General features: G+C 36.7%; 1 protein-coding gene and 1 long non-coding RNA gene across 3 annotated transcripts; one reads left to right on the top strand and one right to left on the bottom strand.

The window, feature by feature from the left end:
• Nucleotides 1–1,327: 1,327 nt before the first annotated feature.
• Nucleotides 1,328–2,666, bottom strand: LOC110922239. 2 transcript variants are annotated; one of them, XR_004887271.1, is made up of 4 exons: nucleotides 2,394–2,666; nucleotides 1,966–2,036; nucleotides 1,690–1,886; nucleotides 1,328–1,613 (listed from the first exon to the last, which is right to left on the bottom strand). It is a non-coding gene; the product is annotated as an uncharacterized LOC110922239 (long non-coding RNA). The 2 variants fall into 2 exon arrangements; XR_004887270.1 differs by having other exon boundaries at nucleotides 1,690–2,036.
• A 273-nt stretch (nucleotides 2,667–2,939) lies between these two features.
• LOC110922238 (23 kDa jasmonate-induced protein) lies at nucleotides 2,940–3,940 on the top strand. Its single transcript, XM_022166546.2, has 2 exons — nucleotides 2,940–3,416; nucleotides 3,489–3,940. Exons 1-2 carry the CDS (start codon nucleotides 2,994–2,996, stop codon nucleotides 3,744–3,746), a joined length of 681 nt encoding a protein of 226 aa, XP_022022238.1. The 5' UTR covers nucleotides 2,940–2,993; the 3' UTR covers nucleotides 3,747–3,940.
• The last annotated feature ends 11,351 nt before the right edge of the window (nucleotides 3,941–15,291 follow it).

Below are 15,291 nucleotides of genomic sequence, written 5' to 3'. Positions count from 1 at the left end.
TCCGACATCTCAAAGCAATGCCTAATTTCAAGAATTCTGATAAGTCGTACCTTAGTTTAGAGAAATTTAAGCTTCATTCTTCAGTGTTCATCATCATCGATTAGGTTTGATCACTGATAATGAGCTATGCAGGGTTTTATAATTGAGATATGACACATCATCGCCACGTAATCACCTCCAACTCGGCAAAATTGTGACACGTCGGACAAAAAACAAACCAAGTTAGTGCAGATTTAATTGGGTGGTGCCATTACAAACAAAAAGTCAAGTTGGGGATGTCGTGTGTCAAAGTGTTAGTTGCGGGAGGCAACGACTAAAGGGCGATAGTTGGGGGTGATAAAATCCAATAACCCTTTTTCAATGTTTGTTCTACCAACCGAAAAAAATAAATACAATTCAAAGATAATGCAAGGAAGAAGGATGTGAATTAACATTATTTAAAAATAAAAAAACCTATATAATAGAGTATAGTTACAAATATATTAATTATTTAAAGCACTAAAAAGTCAATAACTAAAAATTAATAACAATGATAAGGAGAAAAAATATAATTAATAAAAAAGGAAGGACGGTGGACATATATATATATATATATATATATATATATATATATATATATATATATATATATATATATATATATATATATATATATATATATATATATATATATATATATATATATGTATATTATTATCATATAGAAGAATGAAAAATTATAAAATATAGGATAATATAGATATAGTAGCTTATATAGACATGTTAATCTAAGGCCTAACATATAAGAAAACAAGGCAAGGTACAAAATTACTATCAACAAAATATGATGGCAAAGTATAAAATTACTTTCAACCAAAATATGATTGTAAATTTTGTATACATTAATTAATTACTACTTAAACACGTTTTCACTAGTACTAATTAACAACGGGTTGTTGGTCTATTGGCATAAGCAAAGCCTTTAAACACTTTGAGAGAGGAAGATCTTGGGTTTAAGTCCTACAGACGACAGGAATAAAAGAAATTTATCATTAAAAAAATTAGGGTTGGATATTGAACTTAATAACCAAAGCATACTTCATAACAACATGTGATTGATTCATTAAATGTTTGTCATTGGTGGCACCAAGTAACTAAAACCTTGTTCTACCAATAATGATAATGACGGACTCATCATAGATAATGTTATCGATTTGGTTCATAATCTTAACTAGTAGAAGTACTCGCCGCGTTGCGGCAGCGTACAGATAACTAACAGTTCCGCATATCGCCAGTGGCTAGCATAGATAACTAACAGTTTCGCATACAGCCAGTGATAACTTCGAAAGATAGAAACAAATTACAATATATACCAAGTATTGTGGAATTTTGTTTTACAGTGGCTTTTCTTATTTTCTTACCTGTATCGATTTGATCCAAATCAGATGCTATTTTAGCTAACATTCCTGGCCATACTTACACAAGATCAGTCCTAACATCTGAACTAAACGTGTCATTGGTAAAGCAAAGCTGTTTGCGAAAGTGAACCCAGCTGTGAAAGCTAAACCGTCTGCGAAAGCCGGTTGTGAAGGCGAAGCCAGCTACGAAGACTGTGGCTAAATTTTATCTTTCAACTGAAATTCAACATGAAACATACCTATTATTGGTGATTCAACATATGAGTCATTTAGACATATGAGATGAACTTACAAGTTGACAAATCAAAGGCCTAAAAATTTGTACAAAAATAGGCTCCATTAAACACTGTGATGTTCGGATTAACATCATCTCCTCTGCCCCCTATAGTTCTCAACCAAACCATCCTTATTAACAGAGGTTCATTAGAATTTAGATATCCATATCCCTAAACCATGTCACTATACATGGACGGCTGCGATATTCTTCAACTAAAAACATTCTATTAACTTCTAGGTAAATAATATGAAACAAAAAACATAAAAATAAACTTAATCGGGCATCAATCACCTGTTATACAAATTAGGAGGTAGGCTTCTTCTATCTCTTTGGTACTTCTTCGATAAACCAGACGATTGTGCCTATAAATACAGATCAAAATACTAAAAATTAGCATTATTTTAGTACTTTTATCGAAGACAATGTTCTATACGAATAAAAAAGCGGTAATCCTTATCATCCATACGCATGATAACCACTCCTAAATTATCAAAGTAATTCAATGAGAACAGGCAAGGGCTTGACCAATTTTATTTTTTCCTTAATAGAGTCAAGTCTAGACCAATAATTTATATCAGCAATTTTTTAACATATGGAATCAACATTCTAAATCATTACAATTCATCATATGTTTAAAACCCCAAATATGTCTCAAAAAAACCTTAAAATTTCAATCACTCTTATTGTTACGGTTGATGAGTAATTACAATTTACCATACCACGGATTTTCTTCTTTTTTTTTCCACCTACGTTGCTGCCGTTGGTAGCAATTCTCCTCGCCGCTGTCGCCACCGTCGGAGTTCAGGCCTCGCCGCTATCGCCACCGTCGGAGAAGCCGATGGTTTCGTTTAGACGCATGACCGTCGGAGTTCAGACCTCGCCGCTATCGCCACCGTCGGAGAAGCCGCTGGTTTCCTTTGGACGCTTCAGTTTCTCGCTCTATCATCTGCGTTAGTGTAGATAATGAGGAAAAAGGAAGCAAATTGAAGTGGGCGGTGGAAGGCGTGGATTACAAAAGCGTGCTCAATGTACAGCGAATTTACGAAAATACCCTCAATACTACTGTAGCAATCATATGTTGTCATTTGATATATATAATAATATAAGTATACAGCTAAAATAAAAATAGAAAATAAAGTAATAACAAAGATAAGGAAAAGAAAGTGGGACGGTGGATAAAGTCAACATAATTAAAAAAATGAAAACTTACATATATTATTCTAGAGGAGAATGAAAGATAGGGTATAAATAGAGCCTGGATGAATGCAAGCAAAGCAACCCAAAGCAAAATACATAATTAATAACCTCACACACCTCTAATGGCAGCTCAGGATGAGAAGAATGTGTTCGGCAAGCCCATAACAGAGGGAACTAGGATGGAGAGGGCAATCGAGGCTTTAAACAATCCAGACGCAGGTGGCAAGCGTGGTGAAGCCCTTGAATATGTGAGGAAACAGAAAGAACTCTCGCGGAAAGAAGTTTCCACACTATGTATGTTTTATAATGCTACCGGTGAGACCTTGGCTTATGATGACGGAGACTCCAGGGATGGGTCCAAGGTCTATGGTACGTATCCGGACAGAGTTCGGAACGGACAGTGGGGTGCGTTTTTGCATGTTGGAACCACTGGCCGCAGCTCTGGGTTTGTGGTGTATCGCGTCAAGAACAACGATACAGATTACTGTAGCCAGCTACTTGGTTGGGAGAACCCAGGGGGAGGGTGCCATAACTCTAACAACCATGTAAGTATATTAAGTCGCATGCATTTGTTGGGGGTCTTTTTAAGTTGAATTAGTTGAATTTGTGGTGTGCAGGCCCACGGTAACATCTTTAAAGATGGAGTGGTTGATCCAGCTGATGAGGTCTACAAGAGGATGGAGCTTAGTTCCCGACAAGATAAGGCGAGGAAGCTTGAAATGCACACCAAAGCAAGTATTGAGGAGGGAATTTCACCTGTGTATGAAGCAAAATTCACTCGTGAAGAGGCTGAGGCCTCCTCATTAATGCTATATGCTGCTGCCCCACAAGATGATGCTGCCGAACAAGATGTTGAAGCTTCATCGGCTACTTGATTGATTGCTTCTTAAGCTTTCAAGATCATGCATCTTATATAGACGTATGTATCTATATATTGCATGCATTCCGTTTGTTTGCATCTGTGTGAAGTTGTGAGAGTGCCTGTCTGTTATGTTGTGTGAATTTAATAAAACGTGTGCTTGTACCATTATCTGATTTATAATTATAATAGTCTCATGATTCCGTGTTTTTTTTTTAAGATAATAAGAGAATCTATATATAATAAAAAAGAAATTCAATTAACAGTGAAAAAGAAAGTTGATTTATTAAGTGAAAAAGAAAGTTGATTTATTATTTATTTTTTAAATTAAAATTAGAATGGAATTAATAGTAACATCATTGATGATCAAATGGTATCGGGTATGTGTATCGGTCTCAAATTTACTAAACTGGTGTATTTTCGGTACCGGTTCTGCACAGGTATTCACCGGTTTTTACCCTCAAATACCGGTGTCGTACCAGTACTGACCGGTACCGAACCGTACCATGCTAGGTATATTCGGTACCGGTACCCAATTTTGGGGATTTCGGTAACGGTATTTTCGGTACCGGTTGGTACCGAGATCATCAAATCCTTTAGCAATGCAAGTAAACTGTATTTTGTTTGGATGAGGTTTTATATACACAACAACTTGTTTTGCTTTCTTTTTTGTCTTTTTCTGTAATGAATGAATTGTAGCATGTAAAATTAACTTAGATATTTAGGATATTGATAAGCAAATCGTATCAAATCCTGTAAACAAACTGGTATCATATCGGTACCAAATTTACTATACCAAATCATTTTCGGTGCCAATTTAGTACCCACCTTTTGTCGTTTTCAGAATCGTTACTTTTGGTTCGACACCGGTCTAGCACCATACATGTATTTATTGATTTTTACCTTCAAATACCATATCGTATTGTACCGAGCATTTTCGATGCCGGTACCTAATTTCGATGATTTTCCGGATCGGTACTTTCGCTGCCGTTACCAGTACCGAGCTCATCCATATTTTAACGTGTTAGCACCGTAATAACTGAACTGAAAACAACCGAATTTCCAACGTGTAGGACGTGTGGGTCCTATTATTATATATTAGGTTATTTAAAATTGTTTTTTTATGACGGGGTGACTATCCTTACCACGTCATTTTATTTATGATTTGATATTCGGTATCTGTTTGCCGTTGCTGACACGCCTTTTTTAGTCATTGGGTCCCGCCGCAACGCGCGAACGGAAAGTAACTAGTTATTTTAAAGCATAGGTTTAGATTAGAATTGATTTTCCCATTTTTCTGTAGTGGTTTCATCATTAGAATCGAAGTATTGAAATATTTGGATTGCAAATTAAGAAATAAAAGTTTTTCATATCTGAGAGATGCGCTAACACATGATACATGCGCAACACGTGATTATGTCGCTCATAACGTCAAACGAATGAGACATACGTGAAGAAGAAGAAGTAGCGCATGTGACATACCTTCATGCATTGTAGGATCGGGAGACGACCAATACGAGTCTATCAGAAGAGTTCTCGGTCTAATCAGAGGGGGAATTCATTGATTAGACTTTGTAACATCTTGATTCACTCTTAATTGTCTTGTTTTATTGATATAACACGTTTACAGATCAGTAGACACGTCGGCAGCACTTCGGTACCGGAATCACGAACGTTACAAATGACTCAGCAAGTCCTCTATTTATAGAGTTGGTATTTCGTACGAAATAGCCAAGAGGCTATTTCCCGAGTCATTTCGTGCGAAATGACTAAATGTCATTTCATGCGAAATAGCCTCTTGCTATTTCGTGCGAAATCAACTAAAATTCCCATTTCTCCTATTTTCTCGTACTACGTGCCCTGATCTAACATATCTATTACAAGACTCGATACAAGACGAAGTCGACAGACATGTGCACCAACAGACTCCCCCTTGGATGTTGACGAAGTCTTTAGTGTCGAGTCTTCACAGTCTTCAGCCTTGATCAGTTTTCGGGCTCTTTCATCGTGTCTAACAGTGTAAGCATCCTAAATCTTTATCTCTTCTTCTTAGATGATGATCAAACAATCTCTTGCATTTTCCCAGGATCAAACTCCTGGCTCTATTCTCTTTATCTTCTCTTGATCAGATCTCTTGATTTCTTAAATTCATCAGCATCATCAATTAGCATGAACCTTAGGAATCGAATCTGGCTCTTACATCTTCAGACTCCCCTTTACTAGCAGACTCCCCCTTAAGTTGTGCTAGGATCGCAGTCTTGCTTTCAGAGGATCAGGATCGTGACCTGGCTCTCTACTCAGAATCAGAATCCTGGCTAACCTGCACACCCTCTACCTCAAAATAAGATTTACAAATTTAAGAATTTGACAAATTTTATTCTTTGCTCATTACTTGTAAAAACAAACTTCAAAAACATGATTTGACATTTATAATCTCTGATGACCACTCGTAAACATATTATCTTTTCTGTTTCAAAAATATTTTCCAACTTGTTCATCATGTTTAGCACTTAGAATTTTAAAGATCAGCTTTTCAATATCAGTTGACGAAAATCTTTTTGTATTTTTCAAAATTTTATGCTAAAACACACTGAAAATCTTTTTGGATTTTTTATAATTAAATGCAGTAAAGAAATATTTACAGACAATATTTTTGTGAGTTTGTGTAAGAGGATCATATCAGTTTTTGAGACAAATCACTAACACTGTTAAGCTTTAAACATTTTAAGCTCTAAACGATTCACTTAGATTGTCAGTATACTGATCCACTTAAATTTTTACACAAAGTTCAACTGTCTCGAGATACGAGATTAGTGTTTTAATGACTTCAACTTATTTGCGTGTCCCACCTCAGAATATACTCTCGTATCCAGACTTCTATATTCAGTCTTACAGGTGAGTGTACACTAATGATATCTGTAAACGGGTAACTGCGAGACCCTGAGAGCTCAGGTTAGAACTTCCATTCATACAGAGAGATGATGGCTCGTCTTTCAGGTGTGTCCCGTTTGGGGATCTTTTCTTCAACAACACATGATTAGCATTTTTCAATGTTTCATCATTTTTATGCTGAGTGTGAGCTTAAAGATTTAAGCAATGCAAAGTATTATACGAGGACTAGGCTATTGCTCCCGCAAAATCAGAGATCCTGGTATAATACCCCAGATATCACCACACACAAAGACCTAGTATGTCAGAAATAGAAAATCTTTCAAACAAGATTTCGGGGGTTACCCATATATCCGAGAGATGTTCCCCACGAATTAAGCAAGTTTGACATTTAAGTTTATATCTCGAAAACAATCTACTAAATGTATAAAAATCTACTGACATATCCTCAGTGAGATCGTTTATCACATTTGACTTTCCAATTCTTTAGCGTGTTGTGATAGTCCACTGATGTTACTATCCTTTCCTCTTTTTCACAACAAAACTCGTTTTTGAATATTTCTATGTTTTTTGGCTTTTTGGATTTTATCATGTTTTGGATTTTTCAAATTTTTCTAATGTTTTTGGATTTTCTGAAAATTTCTTACTCCCCCTAAAATTCAAAACCATTTAAAAAAAATTGAAAATGAACTATACAAGTAAAGTGACAACTGTTGAGAATTGCTTCAATTCGCCATCCACTTGGCATAAACAATCAGAACTCCCCCTTGCAACAAACTATTTTCCCATTAAGATTTCAAAACACTTAAGTTTGTTTTAATCAAAATGATTTTTTCGAAAAATAAGTTTCGTTGAATTTACCACGTGTAAAATTGGGGTTCAATTCATCACATTGTTATATCAACTTCTTGAATGAGGATTAAATCAGGTTCAACTTAATGACCCTGATAACCACTTACAGATGAAAACCTCTTTTTACCACTTGTAAGATGACAATTTTCAAGAATGAAAACACAACATGTAAATCGAAATTTCACAGATGTGAATTTCTCAAGAAATGTGCCGATTCCTGCTCCACAATTACTAACCTGAGAGCTCCGGCAAGTCAGGGTTTTAAGTAGAAAATGTTGTCACCCAAGCCTGACCAACCTTGGGTGATTGTGATTCATCTCTATCCCACCATCTTTTCGATTTATAAAAATCTTTAACACCCTTCACATTCCCATCAACCATCTTTACGAAAATATGTTTAACTTTTCCATTAAACACTTTTTCAGCATCAAATTCTTTCTTACCAGTAAAGAATTGATCTGAAGTTTCAACTTTACCCACTTTCAACTTCAAGTTTTCTTTTGACAATTTTGGAAAATTTTCATCGTTCAATTCTGGAACGGAAATTTTCTCATTTTTCACAACAACTGACTCCTCTGACTTTGACGAGTCAGATTCATTGTCAGAACTACTCTCTGATGTAACAACCCATCTTTGTTTGTTCAAGTCAACTTTTCTTTTGTAAAAGCGTTTCGAGCTTTCACCAATTTCGAAAGTCGAATCTTTGAACATTTTGATCTCTTCAGTTGGTTGTTTTGTTTTGTTAACCCATTTTTCTTTCGTCTTTGGGTTAGAAGAAACTCCCTGTTTTGAGTTGTTGGGCTTAGAACAATTCCAAGCTATGTGTCCAACTTCTTGGCATCTATAACAGGTTCTTCGTTCAACCCTTTCCTCGGATTCTTTCACCGTCTTTCTTTTCTTCTCAGCAAGAAACTCTTTGTTTGTCTATCTCCAGAATGGTTTCTTCAGTTTTCTTCTTCTGAGCTAATTCCTGAAACAAATTTAGTTTTAGGTTTATAAGTTTTCTCATTTTTAAAATTTTCTGGGGGAATGAAACCTAATCCTTTCTTTTTGAAATTACTGTTATGGTTTGGTTTCTTTTGAAAACTATAACCAGAACTGTAACCTTTTTTCTTGTTCAATCTCTGTTGAACTCTTGAAGTGTATTTTTTAGGTTTTTCAGTAAGATTTATATCTTTTATGTCAGAAAAATTAATTTCTGTTAATTTGAAAACATGTTTGATTTGTTCAGTTTTGACACTTCTTATTGGAAATTCCTCATCAGAATATAATTTGTCTGAATCATTCAGAGTATATGCCACTTTGATTGATTCATCATTCAAATTAGATTTTGATAACAGGAATTCTTTATTGTAAACCCGTTTGACAGGTGAACTCGGACTCTTTTCCGATGAACTCGAACTTTCAGATTTAGATTCCGAATTTGACTCTTCATCCATATCCAACACCTGATCCACCACTTTCTTTAACAATTCAGACTCATGATCAGTGTCAGACGTTGTGAATGTGACATCAATGTTGTCTGGTAACTCATCAACGGTTTCAGACTTTAACTTGATGTTGACTGCCTTTTTTAATCGTTCCTCATTAGGCTTTCTGGGAGAATAACTCTCATAGATTGGAGGCGGACATTTGTTATATTTGACATTTTGTTTCTTACCAGTATCCTCTTCCGTCTTTTTATCTTGAAAGGCTTCAATACCTGCAACAGTAGGATAAACTCGATTAATCAAATAATCACAAGTTGTATAGCTCAACAACAATCGTTTGATTCTTTCACTTTCAATCTTTTCAAGTTCCAAATCCTGTTTTAGCTTTGCATAATCTTCGATATACTCATTGATGATCTTCTGATTTGTCATTGATGTTGAACTCGTCATTGTCATAGCCGCATCAACTTCCAAATTTGTCTTGTTCAAACCATCAACTGTTCTGTTTAGCACATCATACGATTCCTTTACGTATTTCACATCAAACAATAATTTTTCTTTCAACTCTTCAAGTTCACAAATCTTCTTGTCTTTCTCTTCACAATGTTTGCAAGATTCCAAACATTTTAGACAAGGTTTCACAACTTCAACAATCTTCTCAACTTCGACGATTTTTTCAACTTCGACTATTTTTTCGACTTCAACAATTTTCTCTACCACTTTCTCCACTGTCTTTTCAACAACATTCAGTTCTTCATCAAATTCCTTTTTTTACTACATGCTCATCATCTTCAACCTTCTCTGTTGAACTTTCTTCAACGTCTGCTTTCACATCTTCCAGTTTTTTCTTTTCTTCAGCAATCCTTTTTGCTTCCAACTTTCTCTTCAATCTGGCAGCCTTCTTCTTATTCAGCATCTCAACCTCATCTGCAAAGAACAAATTAAAACTATCAGGATGCAGACCTTTTTTAGCTTTATTAATATATTATTCTTCATCATCTGTGTCTGCATCACTTCCTAATTCTGGAAAAATCGATATTCTTTTCGGACTAGATTTGACTTCTTCATCTTTCATAATACGAGCAACAAGACCAAAACCAGGCAGAATGTATTTATCCCAGCTAAATCCCTCTGCCATTTTTTCATCATCTTGATTAACGAGATAAGCTTTCTTCTTTCCGTCTTCAATAGCACGGGATGATGATGGTTGTTGTTGTTGTTCAATTTGATGAAAGATTGATTTTTGATAATAATCGTTCTTTCCAGATGAATCTTGTCTTCCTGTTTCTTCTCTGTTTTTACATTCTCGTTTAAAATGTCCCTTTTCTTTGCAACGAAAACAAGTAACTTTTGATTTGTCAAACCCTATCGGAGATGTACCAATTTCACAAAAATCATTTCTTCTAGTGATTTGTTGAAATTTTTCTGCTCTTCTTACAGCACTGGCTAAACACCACTTGACACCCATCAACTCAAGTTCTTCAACATCAATCTGGTCATAATCCTCTTTGGTGAGCATTGGATTTCCAATTCGTCCAGCAACTAAACTTTCATATGACTCTAATATAGCAACAAGTGATGACATGTGTTGTTTAGCTATTTCTGGAAAGAGATTTTGACCATTTTGAATGTTCAAGGTAACATTGCATTGCAAATTTGTTGAATTCTGTCGTTGAGGACATGGTGTTGTGAAATTCGGATCGAAACTTGAATATGATGACGAATATCCACCACTCTGAGTTACTATGCTACCACTAGTTCCGGATGAACTATCGGCACTGAAAGCAGTCTTGATTTTCGGACTCGGAGTAGACTCAGATGTGCTTCCTCTGTAGTATAAACTGACATCTTGTTGAGCATTTGGATTACTCATAATTGCAGTTTTCTGAATATCCAACTCATGCTCTTCAATCTTCTGAATGAACTTTGCCAAGTTCATACTTTCTGACTTTCTCATGTGTTTTAAAATCAACAAATACGTTCCCCATTTATGCTGTGGTAGCGCATCGGCTAACTTATCAACCCACTCATCGTCGTCTTTCTTTATGTTAGGATCGGAGGCTATCATGATTGAGCTTGTTTGTATAATTTGAACAAATCAATAGAGATGAACAGAGTTTAAGTGCAGCGGAAATCAGCAACAAACTTTGTAAACACAATCAAAGAAGAAAATAGTTTTGATAAACACATGATTTGCATTAGTCAAAGGATTACAAATCAAAGCAAATGATTACAAAGCATGCTTACAAAACTAAACTCCCCCTCAGCCTAATACTTCATGGTTAATTGCACAAGATGAAAGGATTGGACATGAGGAGAAGAACTCGCTCAGTCAATCAAATGTAACAGTACAGGGTACTGCTCCATTTATAGGCAAACCAAACCACTGAGGCATCTCACCTGACGTCACCATGAAAGTGATATCTAACAAACTAACAAACCCTATCTACTATTCTATAACAACTGACCATACAAACACTGATTACATTCTAATCACTGGTGTATAAACACTGATTCTTCATTCCACTGATGTAGTCAACCACAGTTGTTTGAGCATCAGTGCTTTCTTCAAAGGGTGATCAGACCTTGAATGTGCAGTGTTTTAATTCTTCAGCAGTGCTTGGAATCCATCAGTAGACTGAGCTTCAACCTTTAAACTTCATCAGTGCTTTGGCTTAACAGTAGTTTACAGGATCAGCAGTTGTTGATAGGGGCAATACTTGGAGCATATCAGATGTTGGAGTCACAGTCAAGGGGAAAGCTTAATGTAAACAGCTGCTTATTATGAATCCACTGTTGTGATCCGGTTTTGGCTTTCATTATACGTTCCTCTGGTAGGGTTCAATCCCAACAGTCTCCCCCTGGAACAGATAATGCCAAAACCCTTCATTATTCTGGATTTTTATTTCTCATCAGAAGTTCCCTAACTTGTCTTTTAAAATCTGCTTCAAAGTCCTTGGAACTTGAGTCATCCTCATCCCTGCACATTGTAAGTTCAAGGAGATCCTGTAGATTTTCAACACCAAAGCTTAGTGCTTGTTTCCTTGATATGTACTTCACTTCACCATTGGATCTGAGCAGGGTCAATACATGGGTCTTTTGATCAGACATCCATTTTAGTATTTTTGAATCCAATGGGTTTCTTGGGAGAGATTTATTCACTGATGAGTTTGGAAATATTGGCCTTGTGAAAAGTTGTGAACTTTCAGCAGACATTCGTTTGAAGGCCATTTCAATGAGATCGTTTGCTGCAGCTATATCTTCTGCAATCTCTTTTTCAATCTGCTCTTGTCTCTTCTTTTAATCTGGCTCAATGGTTGTCATGTCTGCTGAAGTGTTTGGTGATGCAGGTTTGGTTAATACCTTTTTGACAAGGTTTTGAAGTTTCACTGAGCTATCTTCTTTTAGATCCATTTTCTTGATGGCTTCTGTAAAGTACTCAGCTTCTTTTTCTTTTTCTTTTTCACTGGTCAACAGTTTTCCTTTTTCTTGGTTTTTCACAAGGATAGGGTTATCTGCTGATATGATCAGTGGTTTAAGAGCACTAATCTGTTGTTCTAGCTTTTTGTAGTCAGGCTTCTTTGGAGTTTCTGAGACTATTATCCTCCTTTTCTTAAGCCTTTCATAAGCCTCATCGGTATACTGCTTTGTCCATTTTGCTATGGCTTCAGCAGTATCCACCTTAGCATCCACCAGCTCCTGCTTCTTTCTTTTGTACTCAGATATAAGGTTATCAATGAGCTTTTTGTATTTGTTCCAATTTGGAGCTGTTTTTTTCTTTCTTGGATCATTTTTAATCCTTTCAATTCTGTTTGCCTCATGCTTTAAAGCAACTATTGGCCATTCTTCAAATTGTTTTTCTTCAGCTGGATAGAATTTTTCTTTCTTGATGTATGCAAGATATTCTTTTCTCATTTCTTTTCGTAGATCTGCTTTTTCTTTGCTCAGATCTTGTGCATATTCTTCCATCAGCTAGACTTTAGTGAGCAAGAATTCCAATTTTTCAGAAATGGCTTCGTCACTTTGACCTTTACATTCAATTTTGGCTCTTATCTTAGCCTGCCTTGCTTTGAGCTTGAGATATTCATCCATATTTTCTGGGACTATAAAGCCTATGAGAGAAGGAAATCTTCTTGTTGAAGGATCATCCTCGGTGTAGAATTGTCTCATCTCATTTTTTACAGCTTCCAGTTCCAGTGGATATTATGTAGCAATAGGATCATATTTGTCCTCGTTTGCCTGAGTAGTTTTTCTTTTTCTGGTGTAAAGCCTTTTCGGAGAAGAGAATTTTGGTTGTGATGTGGAAATATTGAGAGCAATGGTGGATGGTTGACTAACAGCTGTTGGAACAACTAGTGTTTCAACCTCTGTTGTCATTACAACTACTGATGTGTCAGTAGATGTCTTCTGCTTTTGAGCAGGTGTTCAAATGGCAGTGGCAGTGGTTTGAGTGGTGGAAAGTGTCTGACTAACAGCTGTTGAAACAACTGGTGTCTCAACCACTGTTGTCATTACAACAGATGTTGTAACATCTGCTGTCTTCTGCTTTTTGGCAGGAAGAGATGATGGGGTGGCTGTTTTTGGTGGTGATTTTGGTTTTGGTAGTGGTGATGTGATCATAGATGATGATGGTGGTAGGGTAGTGGTTGTGGTGGTGTGCGGTGAGGTGGTGTGTGTTGATATAGCAGCTTTGGTCTGGCTATCTTTTTCAGGTTCAATATAGATACCATCTTCAATTCCCTTCTTCTTCCACTTGATTTTCTCCCCCTTTTAGGCATTATCTGTAAAGGGTTCATTCATGAAAAGAACAGTGGGAGGAACTTTTCCAGTGGTACTTTGGATGTGAGCCTTGATAGCTTTGATGTCTGACTGAGTATCTTTAAACCTTGACTCTACCATGTTTGTCAGCATTTGTACATGTATTGCATGCTGCTGATCAGCCATTTGTTTTTGTTTTTCAAGCAGGGGTTGGAATACATTCCATAGCTCATTTGCAGCAGGTGCATGTTGTGCAGGTGCTTGAGCTAGAACAGCAGTGGATTGTGCTTTTTGAGCTTTTAATAGCTGTTGCACCATATCCTTTATTTCAGCAACTGAAGTTTCAAGATTTTCAACTCTGCCCGTCAATTCCTGATATTTTAAATCATCACCCAAGTTAATGGGATCATCTGATTCCCCACCAGCAGTGGTTGTACCAATGTGTGACTTAGGAACTGAATCCCAAAAGTCATTCATTGATGCCCCTTGTTCTTGGTACTGGGGACTTCTTCCTTCAGCACTTGATAACCTTTTGAAAGTACCAGTGGGCATAACAAACTCACTGGTGGTTCTCAGAGGTGCTATTGAGAAATTGCCTTCAAGGGAATCTTATGAATGTAACCACTGTCCAAATATAAACCAGTGGGTTCAACATTTGTAGTGGCTGCTCCACTTGAACTACTGACAGGAGTTACGTGTAACTCCTGCAGCTCCTACAGTGTAACCTCCTCAGCTGTTGCTGGGATAGCAGAGGTATAAACATCAGACCCAGTTACTTGTGGGAGTATACTCTCGGTGATAGGTGATTGAGAGGAACTGGTTTGTGTCTGAGCTATATCAACTGCATGCAACAAACGTAGCATGGATTGTGGTAATGTGAGGAGTGAAGATAAGGGCGTTGAAAGAGACATGTCCTTGGGATCAGGACTGAGGAAGATGGATCCGAGTGGGTCTAGAGCTTCATAATGTGGGGTCCCTGTGTTTACAACCCGATCCTTTTGTGAGGATGTAGGAGGAGTTTGAGGCAAGGGTGGAGATCTTTCTTCCATCTGCTGTGAGGAAGTAGCAGCAGTGGTTACTAGTGACATTTGTGTTTTCACCGGCAGTGGCTCTGGGATCTCATCTTCCAGAGATGCCTTTGTTTTGGGTTTGGGGGGCGTTCTGGATGTTTTCTTTTTGGTCTTTTTGGTAATAGCAGGTGTGGGTTTCAAAGCAGTGGTTGTGCTGCTATGATCACCTGGAGCAGTGGGCTCAGCAGTCGATACCTGAAGAGTAGTGCCATCTGCTAAATTCTGCTCAGGTACCTCTGCTTTTGTTTTTGAAGGTGTTAACATTCTTGAGAATGTCTCAGGTGTTAAACCATTTATTTTAAAATAGGTACCTTGTTTGAGCAAATTTTCATTTTCTTTTCCAATTTTTTGTTCAAAATAGTAGCTTAAAAACCTTGGAAAAAGCAAAAATGATTTGCTATCAACATTTTTTACCAAGTCATTAAAGATCTCCTGGGAGTAATTATAATTTTCATTATTTAGAATAGCATATCCCAGACATTGGATCTTTAATGGTATTTCGCTAAAAGCAGTTGTTTTATTTGAAACACACATCAAAAGAGTGTGAAATAGAAACCTTGGT

The sequence above is a fragment of the Helianthus annuus genome, chromosome 17 (assembly GCF_002127325.2).
Source record: "Helianthus annuus cultivar XRQ/B chromosome 17, HanXRQr2.0-SUNRISE, whole genome shotgun sequence".
NCBI classification, from domain to species: domain Eukaryota; kingdom Viridiplantae; phylum Streptophyta; class Magnoliopsida; order Asterales; family Asteraceae; genus Helianthus; species Helianthus annuus.
The sequence above is the reverse complement of the archived record's forward strand: the minus strand, read 5'-3'. Positions and strand labels throughout refer to the sequence as shown.

What these genes read in the sequence shown, in the direction of transcription:
- LOC110922238 (XM_022166546.2), top strand. Translation starts at nt 2,994, where the DNA reads ATGGCAGCTCAGGATGAGAAGAATGTGTTCGGCAAGCCCATAACAGAG. An exon ending in GCCATAACTCTAACAACCAT is followed by an intron (nt 3,417 to 3,488) that starts GTAAGTATATTA and finishes TGTGGTGTGCAG; the next exon opens with GCCCACGGTAACATCTTTAA.